General features: G+C 42.5%; 1 protein-coding gene across 1 annotated transcript; it reads left to right on the forward strand.

The window, feature by feature from the left end:
• The first annotated feature begins 2,019 nt into the window (after nucleotides 1-2,019).
• Nucleotides 2,020-2,916, forward strand: LOC143263037 (uncharacterized). Its single transcript, XM_076528325.1, has one exon. The coding sequence runs from the start codon at nucleotides 2,020-2,022 to the stop codon at nucleotides 2,914-2,916; it is 897 nt and encodes a 298-aa protein (XP_076384440.1).
• The last annotated feature ends 14,000 nt before the right edge of the window (nucleotides 2,917-16,916 follow it).

The following is a 16,916-nucleotide window of genomic DNA, read 5'->3' on the forward strand; positions in this document are numbered from 1 at the left end:
TGGATTTTGAAGCTAATTCTTTTGTGTTCCCTACATTTGAAGCTATATCACTTATATCGCAAGTATCTGAAGCTAAATCATTTGTGTCGCATTGATTTGAAGCTATCTCGTTTGTTTCGTCTGCATTTGAAGCTATATCACTTATATCGCAAGTATCTGATGCTGAATCATTTGTTTCGCATGGATTTGAAGCTAAGCCTTCTACTTTGCATGGATTTAGAGCTAAATGATGTGTATCGCATGGATTTTGAAGCTAACTCGTTTGATTTGTCTGCATTTGCAGCTGTATCACTTATATCCCATGTGTTTGAAGCTAAATCATTTGTTTCGCATGGATTTTATGCTAACTCGTTTGTTTCCCCTGCATTTGATGCTATATCAGATATATCACAAGTAACTGATGCTAAATCATTTCTTTCGCATGGATTTGAAGCTAAACCTTCTACATCGCATTGATTTGAAGCTAAATCATGTGTTTCGCTTGGATATGAAGCTAACTCGTTTGTTTCGTCTGCATTTGAAGCTATATCACTTATATCCCAAGTGTTTGCAGCTCATTCATTTGTTTCGCATGGATTTGAGTCTAAACCTTCTAAATCGCATGAATATTAAGCTCAATCATGTTTTCCGCATGGATTTGAAGCTAACTCGTTTGTTTCGTGTGCACTTGAAGCAATATCACATATATCGCTAGTATCTGAAGATAAATCATTTGTTTCGCATGGATTTGAAGCTAAACCTTCTACATCGCATTGATTTGCAGCTACGTCATGTGTATCGCTTGGATTTGAAGCTAAACCTTCAACATCGCATTCATTTGCAGCTAAATCATGTGTATCGCATAGATTTTGAAGCTGACTCGTTTGATTCGTTTGAATTTGAAACTACATCACTTATATGCCTAGTGTTTGAAGCTAAATCACTCGATTCGCATGGATTTGAAGCTAAGCCTTCTACTTCGCATTGATTTGAAGCTAAGACATGTGTATCGCATGGATTTGAAGTTAATTCGTTTGTTTCGTCTGCATTTGAAGCTATATCACTTATATCCCAAGTTTGAAGCTAACTCGTTTGTTTCCTCTGCATTTTAAGCTATGTCACATATATCGCAAGTATCTGATGCTAAATCATTAGTTTCGCATGGATATGAAGCAAAACCTTCTACATCGCATTGATTTGCAGCTAAATCATGTGTTTCGCACGAATTTGTAGCTAATAGATGTCTTTCGCATTAATTTTAAGCTAAATCAGGTGTTACGTATGGAATTGAAGCTAACTGGTTTGTTTCGCCTGCATGTGAAGCTATATAGCCTATATCGCTAGTATCTGAAGCTAAATCATTTGTTTCGCATGGATTTGAAGCTAAACCTTCTACATGGCATTGATTTGCAGCTAATTCCTGTGTTTTGCATGGATTTGAAGCTTACTCGTCTGTTTCGTCTGTGTAGCAGCCATTATGCTGCAACTACGCGCCCGCCTAAAGAAACTTTCATTTTTATGGCGGTACACGGCCGGCGACGGAATAACAGTTAGCGGATTCGCTTGCAGAGGCCAAGGACGAAGTAATAAACTTTCCCTGGCCGTTGCAAGTCGAGAAGGATTTTAGTAACCTTTTTTGACAACCCCACGTGTACAGCAGATGTTGCTGAAAAATAATTACCGGCCGCCTACCGCTACAGGGCTACCTGGCCGCGCGTTAGCGCGGCCCGGGAAAACCCTGAGGAGAAACCGTCTCCTTGGACAAAGGAAGACGAGGTTCCGCCGAACGTATATAAGCGGCAAAAAACGGCCGCCCAAAGATCGAACAGGGTAGTCAGTTCGGAGAGTCCGGCCAGGACAGTCCGGTCAGAACAGCACGGTTCCGGGTAACGCATAAGTCCGCGAACGAATCAGTGAAATATTATAATTGAGGGTACGGAGCATTTCGCGTACGCAGCTCCCTCAATTAATTGGTGACCCCGACGTGATCGGGATACGGAACGAATTTCATTGAACCACGCGACCGCAAAATTAAGAAGGATGGCCTCAGGAAGTAACACCACGCCAGGCCCCCCTAACGAGGGAGGAGCAACGATAGGACGGGTAGCCGTCCGCATTCCCGAATTTTGCGCCTCAGACCCAGAACTGTGGTTTAGCATGGTCGAACGCAGCTTCGAAGCATCGGGAGTGACCGCGGAAAACACGATGTTCGGGTACATACTGGGCGCACTAAACCCGGTGCACGCGGCGGAGGTCCGTGACGTGATCATGAACCCGCCGGGTTCGGGACAGTATCAAAAGCTAAAGACAGAGCTGATTCGACGGCTCAGCTCAACGCAGGAACAGAAGACCCGACGTTTACTCGAGTCAGAAGAGATCGGCGATCGAAAGCCGTCGCAGTTTCTACGGCATCTGAGAAGACTAGCGGGAACCGCAGTCTCCGATAGCGTGCTACGCACACTCTGGGTAGGGAGGTTACCCACTAATATGCAGGTCATTTTGGCCACCCAAACGGACGCGGAACTGGACAAGGTGGCCGACCTGGCCGACGTGATCGCGGACACAACAGGCCCCCGCATGCAGGTAGCCGAGACAACAACGCGGGTCCCGCCGGCCGCGATGCAAACCGGGGCGACGAACGAATTAGAGGCCCTGCTTAACGTGAAGTTGGCCCAACTCACCCTGTCGTTCCGCCAAGAAGTCGAAGCGATCAGGCAGGAACTCCGCAGCGAGGGGCGATCGTCGCGTTACGACCAGAGTGTTCGGCCCAGGTCACCCTCTCGACAGTTTCGACGACGGCGTTCTGTGTCACGCCGACGCCTGCAAGAAAGGCAAGGGAGATGTTTCTACCACTGGCGCTGGGGAAGCAACGCTGAGCGCTGCGAACCCCCGTGCAATTGGAGCGGAGCATCGGGAAACGAGCCGGGCGGTCGTTGATGACGGCGGACGACACTTGCCCGACACCACACCGTCTGTTCGTGTCCGACGTGAAGACGAAGACGCGATTTCTGGTCGACACCGGCGCCGACCTGTGCGTGTACCCGCGGTCGTTGATCCGGGGTCGCGCCGAAAGATCACCGTATGTACTGTTCGCAGCCAACGGATCCGAAATAGCGACCTACGGTGCGGTTACGCTGACGTTGAATTTGGGGCTACGTCGGGCGTTCACGTGGCGTTTCGTAGTCGCCGAGGTGTCGAAATCTATAATTGGTGTCGATTTCCTCTACCACTATGGGTTACTTGTCGACATACGAAACCGACGTTTGTCGGACCATCTGATGTCAATGTCAGTGCCAGGACGACCCGTGAATGGAAGTGACCGAGCAGAACCGAGCGTGAAGACGGTCACCGGTACTTCCATCTACGTAGACTTGCTCCAACGTTTCCCTGAAATTACGAGACCGGAAGGGATCCCGTCCCCAGCGAAACACAACACGGTGCACTACATCCGGACAACATCGGGCCAGCCAGTGAGCTGTCGACCACGGCGTCTCGCACCAGAACGTTTTCGAGCCGCCAAGAAGGAGTTCGAAAAAATGATCCAGCTTGGAGTGGCGAGGCCGTCCGAAAGCAGCTGGTCATCCCCGCTGCACGTTGTACCGAAGAAGGAGCCGGGCGAATGGAGACCGTGCGGGGACTATCGCGCACTCAACGCACGAACTCTCCCCGATAGGTATCCAGTAAAGCATATCGAAGACTTTGCACACAATTTAGCCGGTAAGCGAGTGTTTTCTACAATAGACTTAGTGCGTGCGTACCACCAAATTCCGGTGGCAGCCGAGGATATGTGCAAAACCGCGGTCACGACCCCCTTCGGTTTGTTCGAGTTCGCGTGTATGCCTTTCGGGCTGCGCAACGCGGCGCAGACTTTCCAACGTTTTATCGACGAGGTGCTGCGCGGTTTAGACTTTGCATACGCGTACATAGACGATATAATCGTGGCATCGGAAACCGAGGAAGAACACCTCGAACATTTAGAACTACTGTTCCGTAGACTTAAGGCGTATGGGGTGGTGATCAATTCCGGTAAGTGCGTGTTCGGTAAGGCTGAAGTGCAGTTTTTAGGGTATGGGGTGTCGGAAAAGGGCACGCAACCGTTACCAAGTAAAGTGCGCGCGATTGTAGACTATACCCAGCCGACCACGGCGAAGCAGCTTCGGCAGTTCCTGGGTATGATGAACTTCTATAGGCGGTTCATACCTAGGGCTGCACAAACACAGGCGCCGCTTAACGAATTGCTCCGGGACAACAAGAAGGGACGCACACCAGTCACCTGGACACCCGAGGCAACAGCGGCGTTCGAGGAGTCGAAGCGGGCTCTGGCGCAAGCCACGTTGTTGGTGCACCCCCGAGCCAACGCTCCACTCGCGCTTACCTGCGACGCCTCGGATTTCGCTGTCGGAGCAGTGTTACATCAGGATTCCGGCAAGAGTTGGGAACCCTTAAGTTTCTTTTCCAGAAAACTCAGCCCTGCCGAGATGAACTATGGAGCATACGACCGAGAGCTGCTGGCCATTTACCTCGCCATTAAAAATTTTAGGCACATGGTCGAGGGACGTCCTTTCGCCATAATGACGGACCACAAACCGCTAATCTACGCGTTCCAGCAGAAGCCGGAGAAGTGTTCGCCCAGGCAGTTTCGGTACCTCGAATTTATCGGACAATTTTCAACCGATATCCGACACGTAGCCGGCAAGGACAACGTCGTAGCTGACACCATGTCCCGAATCGAGGAAATCGACGGACCCTTCAGCTACGAAGAGCTGGCAGCGTCACAAGAGGCCGATGCGGAACTCCAGGCGTACTTGCGGGGAGAAACGGCGAGTACGTTAAATATAAAGAGGGTGGCGATCCCCGGCACGTCAAGGTTGGTGTACTGCGACGTATCAACAGGCGCAGTAAGGCCGTTGCTGACGAAACCGTTCCGACGCGCCGCTTTCGATATGGTCCATAGGCTCGCGCATCCCGGCGTTAAAGCAACCGTAAGGTTGGTGACGGAACGTTACGTTTGGCCGTCGGTAAAGTCGGATTGCAGACGGTGGGCCCAAGCTTGCGTTCCATGTCAACGGGCAAAAGTCTCCCGGCACGTACACGCGCCAACGGGGAAGTTCACGCCATCGGGTAGGTTCGAACACGTTCACATCGATATTGTAGTGTTACCCGTGTCCGAAGGACACAGGTATTGCCTTACCTGCGTCGACCGTTTTACCCGATGGCCAGAAGCGTTCCCGTTGGAAAACCAAGAGGCGCCCACGGTTGCACGGGCATTTTACGAGGGGTGGATAACCCGGTTTGGTACCCCGTTAAGAGTAACCGCGGACCAGGGAAGGCAGTTCGAGTCGAACCTGTTCAATCAATTAAGCATACTAACAGGAACGGCCCATCCGAGGACAACGGCATACCATCCGGCAGCAAATGGTATGGTGGAGCGGCTGCACCGCCAATTAAAGGCCGCTATCCGGTGTCACAGCAACACGCAGTGGACTAAAGTCCTTCCAACCATTTTGCTGGGCATACGCGCAGCCTGGAAGGAAGACGTCAAGGCGACAGCTGCGGAATTGGTATACGGCGAGACGTTGCGCCTACCGGGCGAGTTTCTATCGCCGCAGCCAGCTCCAGCGGACCACGACGCAGCCGATTTCGTCAAGGAACTACGCCATCATTTCCGGCAGGTCACGCCAGCTCCGGGGAGCCAGCACGGAACGAAACGAACATTCGTGTTTAAAGATCTGGCGAACACGAAGGAGGTATTCGTCAGAAATGACACCGTGCGGAGCTCGGTGCAGCCGCCATACGACGGACCATACAGAGTGCTAAACCGAGGGGCGAGAACTTTCACATTGGACATTAAGGGCAAACCGGTAGTTGTTACTTTAGATAGATTGAAACCGGCGTATATTGTCTCTGATGTTGTCGAAGGGGCATCAGCCCAATCACAGCAAGAGGCGCAGACGCCGACGCCGACCCCAGTAGGGCAAGAAAACGGTCGAGTTACACGCTCGGGAAGACGAGTGAGATTCCCCGACCGATTTCAAATCGCGCGAGTGAGATATGTGTAAATATGCAAGAGAGTGTGCGTTACCATTGTGTATGGATGGGTGTGCATAGAATAGTTCGTGATCTGTCAATCACTGGCGGGGGGGTGATGTAGCAGCCATTATGCTGCAACTACGCGCCCGCCTAAAGAAACTTTCATTTTTATGGCGGTACACGGCCGGCGACGGAATAACAGTTAGCGGATTCGCTTGCAGAGGCCAAGGACGAAGTAATAAACTTTCCCTGGCCGTTGCAAGTCGAGAAGGATTTTAGTAACCTTTTTTGACAACCCCACGTGTACAGCAGATGTTGCTGAAAAATAATTACCGGCCGCCTACCGCTACAGGGCTACCTGGCCGCGCGTTAGCGCGGCCCGGGAAAACCCTGAGGAGAAACCGTCTCCTTGGACAAAGGAAGACGAGGTTCCGCCGAACGTATATAAGCGGCAAAAATCGGCCGCCCAAAGATCGAACAGGGTAGTCAGTTCGGAGAGTCCGGCCAGGACAGTCCGGTCAGAACAGCACGGTTCCGGGTAACGCATAAGTCCGCGAACGAATCAGTGAAATATTATAATTGAGGGTACGGAGCATTTCGCGTACGCAGCTCCCTCAGTCTGCATTTGAAGCTATATCACATATATCCCGAGTGTTTGAAGCTAAATCATTTGTGTCGCATGAATTTGAAGCTAAACCTACTACGTAGCATTGATTTGAAGCTCAATCATGTGTTTTGCATGGATTTGAAGCTAACTCGTTTGTTTCCCCTGCAGTTGAAGCTATATCACATATATCGCAAGTATCTGAAGCTAAATCATTGGTTTCGCATGGATTTGAAGCTATATCACATATATCGCAAGTATCTGAAGCTAAATCATTGGATTCGCATGGATTTGTAGCTAAACCTTCAACGTCGCATGGATTTGCAGCTAAACCTTCTACATCGCATTGATTTCAAGCTAAATCATGTGTTTTGCATAGATTTTATGCTAACTCGTTTGTTTCCCCTGCATTTGAAGCTATATCAGTTATATCGCAAGTATCTGATGCTAAATCATTTGTTTCGCATGGATTTGAAGCTAAACCTTCCACATCGTATCGATTTGAAGCTAAATGATATGTATCGCATGGATTTGAAGCTAACTCGTTTGTTTCGTCTGCATTTGAAGCTATATCACTTTTATCCCAAGTGTTTGAAGCTAAATCATTCCTTTCGCATGGATTTGAAGCTAAACCTTCTACATCACATGGACTTGAAGCTAACTCGTTTGTTTCGCATGCAGCTGAAGCTATATCACCTATATCCCAAGTGTTTGCAGCTCAATAATTTGTTTCGCATGGATTTGAAGCTAAATCTTCTAAATCGCATGAATTTTAAGCTAAATCATGTGTTCCGCATCGATTCGAAGCTAACTCGTTTGTTTCGTCTGCATTTGAAGGTATATCTTCTTATATCCCAAGTGTTTGAAGCTAAATCATTGGTTTCGCATGGATTTGATGCTAAACCTTCTACATCGCATTGATTTGAAGCTATATCATGTGTTTCGCATGGAGTTGTAGCTAAACCTTCTACATCGCATTGAGTTGCTTCTAAATCATGTGTTTCGCAAGGATTTGAAGCTAACTCGTTTGTTTCGTCTGCATTTGAAGGTATATCACTTATATCCCAAGTGTTTGAAGCTAAATCATTTGTTTCGCATGGATTTGAATCTAAACCTTCTACATCGCATTGATTTGACGACAAATCATGTGTTTCGCTTGGATATGAAGCTAACTCGTTTGTTTCGTCTGCATTTGAAGCTATATCACTTATATCGCAAGTATCTGAAGCTAAATCATTTGTGTCGCATTGATTTGAAGCTATCTCGTTTGTTTCGTCTGCATTTGAAGCTATATCACTTATATCGCAAGTATCTGAAGCTAAATCATCTGTGTCGTATTGATTTGAAGATATCTCGTTTGTTTCGTCTGCATTTGAAGCTATATCACTTATATCGCAAGTATCTGAAGCTAAATCATTGGTTTCGCATGGATTTGACGCTAAACCTTCTACATCGCATTGATTTGTTCTAAATCATTTGTTTCGCATGGATTTGAATCTTACTCGTTTGTTTCGTCTGCACTTGAATCAATATCACTTATATCGCTAGTATCTGAAGCTAAATAATTTGTTTCCCATGGATTTGAAGCTAAACCTTCTTCATTGCATTGATTTGCATCTAAATCATGTGTTTCGCAAGGATTTGAATCTAACTCGTTTGTTTCGTCTGCATTTGAAGGTATATCACTTATATCCCAAGTGTTTGAAGCTAATTCATTTGTTTCGCATGGATTTGAAACTAAACCTTCTACATCGCATTGATTTGACGATAAATCATGTGTTTCGCATGGATATGAAGCTAACTCGTTTGTTTCGTCTGCATTTGAAGCTATATCACTTATATCGCAAGTATCTGAAGCTAAATCATTTGTGTCGCATTGATTTGAAGCTATCTCGTTTGTTTCGTCTGCATTTGAAGCTATATCACTTATATCGCAAGTATCTGATGCTGAATCATTTGTTTCGCATGGATTTGACGCTAAACCTTCTACATCGCATTGATTTGCAGCTATGTCATGTGTTTCGCATGGATTTGAAGCTAACTCGATTGTTTTGTCTGCATTTGAAGCTATATCACTTAAATCGCAAGTATATGAAGCTAAATCATTTGTGTCGCATGGATTTGAAGCAAAACATTCTACATCGCATAGATTTGAAGGATAGCTCGTTTGTTCCGTCTGCATTTGAAACTATATCACATATATCGCAAGTATCTGAAGTCGAATCATTTGTTTCGCATGGATTTGAAGCTGAGCCTTCTACTTCGCATTGATTTGAAGCTCAATCATGTGTTTTCCATGGATTTGCTGCTAACTCGTTTGTTTCCCCTGCATTTGAAGCTATATCACTTATACCGCATGTATCTGTTGAAAAATCATTTGTGTCGCATGGATTTGAAGGTAACTTGCTTCGCCTGCATTTGAAGCTATATCACTTGTATCGCATGTATTTGAAGAAAAATAACTTTTTTCGCATGGGTTTGAAGCTAAACTTTCTACATCGCATTGATTTGCAGTTCAATCATGTGTTTCGCATGGATTTGAAGCTAACTCGTTTGATTCGCATGCAGTTGAAGCTATATGACTTATATCGCAAGTATTTGATGCTAAATCATCTGTGTCGCATGGATTCGAATCTAAATCTTCTACTTCGCATTGATTTGAAGCTAAATCGTTCGTTTCGCATGGATTTGAAGCTAACTCGTTTGTTTCTCCTGCATTTGGAGCTATATCACAAATCGAAAGTATGTGACCCTAAATCATTTGTATCGCGTGGGTTTGAAGCTAAGCATTCTACATCGCATTGATTTGCTGCTAAATCATGTGTTTCGCATGGATTTGAAGCTAACTCGTTTGTTTCGTCTCCATTTGAAGCTATATCACTTATATCCCAAGCAACTGAAGTTAAACCATATTTTACGCATGGATTTGTAGCTGAACCTTCTACATAGCATTGATTTGAAGCTCAATCATGTGTTTTGCATGGATTTGCTGCTAACTCGTTTGTTTCCCCTGCATTTGAAACTATATAATTTATATCGTAAGGATTTGAAGCCAAATCATTTGTGTCGCATGGAATTGAAGCTCAACATTTTACATAGCATTGATTTGAAGCTAAATCATGTGTTTCGCATGGATTTGGAGCTAACTCGTTTATTTCGTCTACATTTGAAGCTATATCACTTATATTCCAAGTGTTTGCAGCTCAATCATTTGTTTCCCATGGATTTGAAGCTAAGCCTTCTACTTCGCATTGATTTGAAGCTAAATCATGTGTTTCGCTTGTATATGAAGCTAACTCGTTTGTTTCGTCTGCATTTGAAGCTATGTCACTTATATCGCAAGTATCTGAAGCTAAATCATTTGTGTCGCATGGATTTGGAGCTAACTCGTTTGTTTCTCCTGCATTTGAAGCTATATCACAAATCGAATGTATGTGAGCCTAAATCATTTGTTTCGCGTGGGTTTGAAGCTAAGCATTCTACATCGCATTGATTTGATGCTACATCATGTGTACCGCATGGATTTGCATCTAAACCTTCTTCATCGCATTGATTTGCAGCTAAATCATGTGTTTCGCATGGATTTGAAGCTAACTCGTCTGTTTCCCCTGCATTTGAAGCTATATCACTTACATCGCAAGGATTTGAAGCCAAATCATTTGTGTCGCATGAATTTGAAGCTAAACCTTCTATATCGCATTGATTTGATGCTACATCATGTGTACCGCATGGATTTGCATCTAAACCTTCTTCACCGCATTGATTTGCAGCTAAATCATGTGTTTCGCATGGATTTGAAGCTAACTCGTTTGTTTCCCCTGCATTTGAAGCTATATCACTTACATCGCAAGGATTTTAAGCCAAATCATTTGTGTCGCATGAATTTGAAGCTAAACCTTCTATATCGCATTGATTTGATGCAACATCATGTGTACCGCATGGATTTGCATCTAAACCTTCTTCATCGCATTGATTTGCAGCTGAATCATGTGTTTCGCATGGATTTGAATCTTACTCGTTTGTTTCGTCTGCACTTGAAGCAATATCACTTATATCGCTAGTATCTGAAGCTAAATCATTTGTTTCCCATGGATTTGAAGCTAAACCTTCTTCATTGCCTTGATTTGTAGCTAAATCATGTGTTTCGCATGGATTTGAAGCTAACTCGTTTGTTTCCCCTGCATTTGAAGCTATATCACTTATATCGCAAGGATCTGATGCTAAATCATTTGCTTCGCATGGATTTGACGCTAAACCTTCTACATCGCATTGATTTGCAGCAAAATCATGTGTTTCGCTTGGATTTGAAGCTAACTCGTTTGTTTCGCATGCATTTGAAGCTATGTCACTTATATCGCAAGTATCTGAAGCTAAATCATTTGTGTCGCATGCATTTGAAGCTAAACTTGCCACACAGCATTGAGTTGAAGCTTAGTTATGTGTTTTGCATGGTATTGAGGCTAACTCGTTTGTTTCCCCTGCATTTGAAGCTATATCACTTATATCCCAAGTTTGAAGCTAACTCGTTTGTTTCCTCTGCATTTGAAGCTATGTCAGATATATCGCAAGTATCTGATGCTAAATCATTAGTTTCGCATGGATATGAAGCAAAACCTTCTACATCGCATTGATTTGCAGCTAAATCATGTGTTTCGCACGAATTTGAAGCTAATAGATGTCTTTCGCATTAATTTTAAGCTAAATCAGGTGTTACGTATGGAATTGAAGCTAACTGGTTTGTTTCGCCTGCATGTGAAGCTATATAGCCTATATCCCAACTGTTTGAAGCTCAATCATTTGTTTCGCATGGATTTGAAGCTAAACCTTCTAAATCGCATTGATTTCAAGCTATATCATGTGTTTCGCATGGATTTGAAGCTAACTCGTTTGATTCGTCTGCACTTGAAGCAATATCACCTATATCGCTAGTATCTGAAGCTAAATCATTTGTTTCGCATGGATTTGAAGCTAAACCTTCTACATGACATTGATTTGCAGCTAATTCCTGTGTTTTGCATGGATTTGAAGCTTACTCGTCTCTTTCCCCTGCATTTGAAGCTTTATCACTTATATCGTAAGTATCTGATGCTAAATCATTTGTTTCGCATGGATTTGACGCTAAACCTTCTACATCGCATTGATTTGCAGCAAAATCATGTGTTTCGCTTGGATTTGAAGCTATCTCTTTTGTTTCTCCTGCATTTGAAGCTATATCACAAATCGAATGTATGTGACCCTAAATCAATTGTTTCGCGTGGGTTTGAAGCTAAGCATTCTACATCGCAATGATTTGCTGCTAAAACATGTGTTTCGCATGGATTTGAAGCTAACTCGTTTGTTTTGTCTGCATTTGAAGCTATATCACATATGTCCCAAGTGTTTGCAGCTCAATCAATTGTTTCGCATGGATTTGAAGCTAAACCTTCTAAATCGCATGAATTTTAAGCTCAATCATGTTTTCCACATGGATTCGAAGCTAACTAGTTTGTTCCGTCTGCATTTGAAACTATATCATATATATCGCAAGTATCTGAAGCTGAATCATTTGTTCCGCATGGATTTGAAGCTGAGCCTTCTACTTCGCATTGATTTGAAGCTAAATCCGTTGTTTCGCATAGATTTGAAGCTAGCTCGTTTGTTCCGTCTGCATTTGAAACTATATCACTTATACCCCGAGTGTTTGAAGCTAAATCATTTGTTTCGCATGGATTCGTATCTAAACCTTCTACATCGCATTGATTTGAAGCTGAATCATGTGTTTCGCTTGTATATGAAGCTAACTCGTTTGTTTCGCCTGCAGTTGAATCTATATCACGTATATCGCAAGTATTTGAAGCTAAATCATTTGTGTCTCATGGATTTGAAGCTAAACCTACTACATCGCATTGATTTGAAGCTCAATCATGTGTTTTGCATGGATTTACTGCTAACTCGTTTGTTTCCCCTGCATTTGAAGCTATATCACTTATATCGCATGTATCTGATGCAAAATCATTTGTGTCGCATGGATTTGAAGGTAACTTGTTTCGCCTGCATTTGAAGCTATATCACTTGTATCGCAAGTATTTGAAGAAAAATCATTTTTTTCGCATGGATTTGAAACTAAACCTTCTACATCGCATTGATTTGCAGTTCAATCATGTGTTTCGCATGGATTTGAAGCTAACTCGTTTATTTCGTCTGCATTTGAAACTATATAATTTATATCGCAAGGATTTGAAGCCAAATCATTTGTGTCACATGGATTTGAAGCTAAACATTCTACATCGCATTGATTTGATGCTACATCATGTGTACCGCATGGAATTGCATCTAAACCTTCTTCATCGCATTGATTTGCAGCTAAATCGTGTTTTTCGCATGGATTTGAAGCTAAACATTCTACATCGCATAGATTTGAAGCTAGCTCGTTTGTTCCGTCTGCATTTGAAACTATATCACTTATATCGCAAGTATCTGAAGCTGAATCATTAGTTCCGCATGGATTTGAAGCTGAACCTTGTACTTCGCATTGATTTGAAGCAAATCATGTGTATCGCATGGATTTTGAAGCTATCTCGATTGATTCGTCTGCATTTGAAACTATATCACTTATATCCGAAGTGTTTGAAGCTAAATCATTTGTTTCGCATGGATTTGAAGCTAATCCTTCTAAATCGCATTGTTTTGAAGCTAATTCATGTGTTTCGCATGGATTTGAAGCTAACTCGTTTGTTTCGTCTGCATTTAGAGCTATATCTCTTATATGCCAAGTGTTGGCAGTTCAATCATTTGTTTCTCATGGATTTGAAGCTAAACCTTCTAAATCGCATGAATTTTAATCTCAATCATGTTTTCCGCATGGATTTGAAGCTAACTCGTTTGTTTCGTCTGCACTTGAAGCAATATCACATATATCGCTAGTATCTGACGCTAAATCATTTGTTCCGCATGGATTTGAAGCTAAACCTTCTACATCGCATTGATTTGTAGCTAAATCCTATGTTTCGCATGGATTTGGAGCTAACTCGTTTGTTTCTCCTGCATTTGATGCTATATCACAAATCGAATGTATGTGACCCTAAATCATTTGTTTCGCGTGGGTTTGAAGCTAAGCATTCTACATCGCATTAATTGTAAGCTAAATCATGTGTTACGTATGGAATTGAAGCTAACTGGTTTGTTTCGCCAGCATTTGGAGCCATATAGCCAATATCCCAACTGTTTGAAGCTCAATCATTTGTATCGCACGGATTTGAAGCTAAACCTTCTACATCGCATTGATTTGTAGCTAAATCCTGTGTTTCGCATGGATTTGGAGCTAACTCGTTTGTTTCTCCTGCATTTGAAGCTATATCACAAATCGAATGTATGTGACCCTAAATCATTTGTTTCGCGTGGGTTTGAAGCTAAGCATTCTACATCGCATTGGTTTGCTGCTAAAACATGTGTTTCGCATGGATTTGAAGCTAACTCGTTTGTTTCGTCTCCATTTGAAGCTATATCACTTATATCCCAAGTATCTGAAGCTAAATCATTTGTGTCGTATGGATCTGAAGCTGAACCTTCTACATAGCATTGATTTGAAGCTCAATCATGTGTTTTGCATGGATTTGCTGCTAACTCGTTTGATTCGTCTGCACTTGAAGCAATATCACATATATCGCTAGTAACTGAAGCTAAATCATTTGTTTCGCATGGATTTGAAGCTAAACCTTCAACATCGCATTGATTTGCAGCTATATCATGTGTTTCGCATGGATTTGAAGCTAACTGGTTTGTTTCGTCTGCATTTGAAGCTATATCACTTACATCGCAAGTATATGAAGCTAAATCATTTGTGTCGTATGGATTTGAAGCTAAACCTTCTACGTAGCATGGATTTGAAGCTTAATCATGTGTTTTGCATGGTTTTGAAGCTAACTCGGTTGTTTCGTCTGCATTTGAAACTATATAATTTATATCGCTAGGTTTTGAAGCCAAATCATTTGTGTCGCATGGATTTGATGCTAAACCTTCTACATAGCATTGATTTGATGATACATCTTGTGTACCGCATGGATTTTCATCTAAACCTTCTTCATCGCATTGATTTGCAGCTAAATCAAGTGTTTCGCACGAATTTGAAGCTAATAGATGTGTTTCGCATTATTTTTAAGCTAAATCATGTGTTACGTATAGAATTGAAGCTAACTGGTTTGTTTCGCCAGCATTTGAAGCTATATAGCCTATATCCCAACTGTTTGAAGCTCAATTATTTGTTCCGCATGGATTTGAAGCTAAACTTTCTACACCGCATTGATTTGCAGCTAAATCCAGTCTTTCGCATGGATTTGAAGCTTACTCGTCTGTTTCGTCTGCATTTGAAGCTATATCACTTACATCCCGAGTGTTTGTAGCTAAATCAGTTGTTTCGCATGGATTCGAAGCTAAACGTTCTACATCGCATTGATTTGAAGCTAAATCATGTGTTTCGCTTGTATATGAAGCTAACTCGTTTGTTTCGCCTGCAGTTGAATCTATATCACTTATTTCGCAAGTATATGAAGCTGAATCATTTGTTCCGCATGGAATATAAGCTAAGCCTTCTACTTCGCATTGATTTGAAGCTAAATCGTTTGTTTCGCATGGATTTGGAGCTAACTCGTTTGTTTCTCCTGCATTTGAAGCTATATCACAAATCGAAAGTATGTGACCCTAAATCATTTGTTTCGCTTGGGTTTGAAGCTAAGCGTTCTACATCGCATTGATTTGCTGCTAAATCATGTGTTTCGCATGGATTTGATGCTACCTCGTTTGTTTCGTCTTCATTTGAAGCTATATCACGTATATCCCAAGCATCTGAAGCTAAATCATTTGATTCGCATGGATTTGTAGCTAAGCCTTTCACTTCGCATTGATTTGAAGCTAAATCATGTGTTTCGCATGGATTTGAAGCTAACTCGTTTGTTTCGCATGGAGTTGAAGCAAAATCATGTATATCACAAGTATTTGAAGCTGAACCAATTGTTCCGCATGAATATTAATCTAAACCATGTGTTTCGCATGAATAATAATCTAACCATGTGATTCGCATGAATTTAAAGCTAAATCATGTGTTTCGCATGGATTTGAAGCTAACTGGTTTGTTTCGCATGCAGCTGATGCTAAATCATGTATATCAAAAGTATTTGATTTTATACCAATTGATTCGCAGGGATTTGAAACTATGCCACCTAAATCGCATTAACTTGAAGCTAAATCATGTGCTTCGCATGGATTTGAAGCTAAAACTTCTACTTCGCATTGATTTGAAGCTAAATCATGTGCTTCGCTTGGATTTGAAGCTAAGCCTGCTACTTCGCATTGATTTGCAGTTAAATCATGTGATTCGCGTTGATTTGAAGTTAACTCGTTTGTTTCGCATGCAGTTGAAGCTAACTCGTTTGTTTCGCATGCAGTTGAATCTAAATCATATATATCACAAGTATTTGAAGCTATACCATTTGTTTCGCATGTATTTGAAGATAAGGCTTCTACTTCACATTGATTTGAAACTAAATCATGTGTTTCGCTAGAATTTGAAGCTAATTCATTTGTTTCGATGCAGTTGAAGCTAATTCATGTATATCCCAAGTATTTGAAGCTATACCATTTGTTTCGCATGGTTTTGAAGATAAGCCTTCTACTTCGCATTGATTTGAAGCTACATCATGTGTTTCACTTGGATTTGAAGCTAACTCGTTTGTTTCGCACGCAACTGATGTTAAATCATGTATATCACAAGTATTTGATGCTATAACAATTGATTCGCAGGGATTTGAAACTAAGCCTCCTAAATCGCATTAACTTGAATCTAAATCATGTGCTTCGCTTGGATTTGAAGCTAAGCCTTCTACTTCGCATTGATTTGAAGCTAAATCATGTGATTCGCGTGGATTTGAAGCTAACTCGTTTGTTTCGCCTGTATTTGAAGCTAAATCATGTATATCACAAGTATTTGAAGCTAAACCATGTGTTTCGCATGAATTTGAAGCTAAATCATGTGTTTCGCATGGATTTGAAGCTAACTCGTTTGTTTCGTATGGAGTTGAAACTAAATCATGTATATCACAAGTATTTGAAGCTGAACCAATTGTTCTTAATGAATATTAATCTAAACCATGTGTTTCGCATGAATAATAATCTAAACCATGTGATTCGCATGAATTTAAAGCTAAATCATGTGTTTCGCATGGATTTGAAGCTAACTCGTTCGTTTTGAATGCAGTTGAAGCTAAATCATGTATATGACAAGTATTTGATATTAAACCATTTGATTCGCATTGAGTTGAAGCTAAGCCTT

This window comes from Megalopta genalis, unplaced genomic scaffold (genome assembly GCF_051020955.1).
Source record: "Megalopta genalis isolate 19385.01 unplaced genomic scaffold, iyMegGena1_principal scaffold0296, whole genome shotgun sequence".
Taxonomy (NCBI): Eukaryota; Metazoa; Arthropoda; class Insecta; order Hymenoptera; family Halictidae; genus Megalopta; species Megalopta genalis.

What these genes read in the sequence shown, in the direction of transcription:
- LOC143263037 (XM_076528325.1), top strand. Translation starts at nt 2,020, where the DNA reads ATGGCCTCAGGAAGTAACACCACGCCAGGCCCCCCTAACGAGGGAGGA.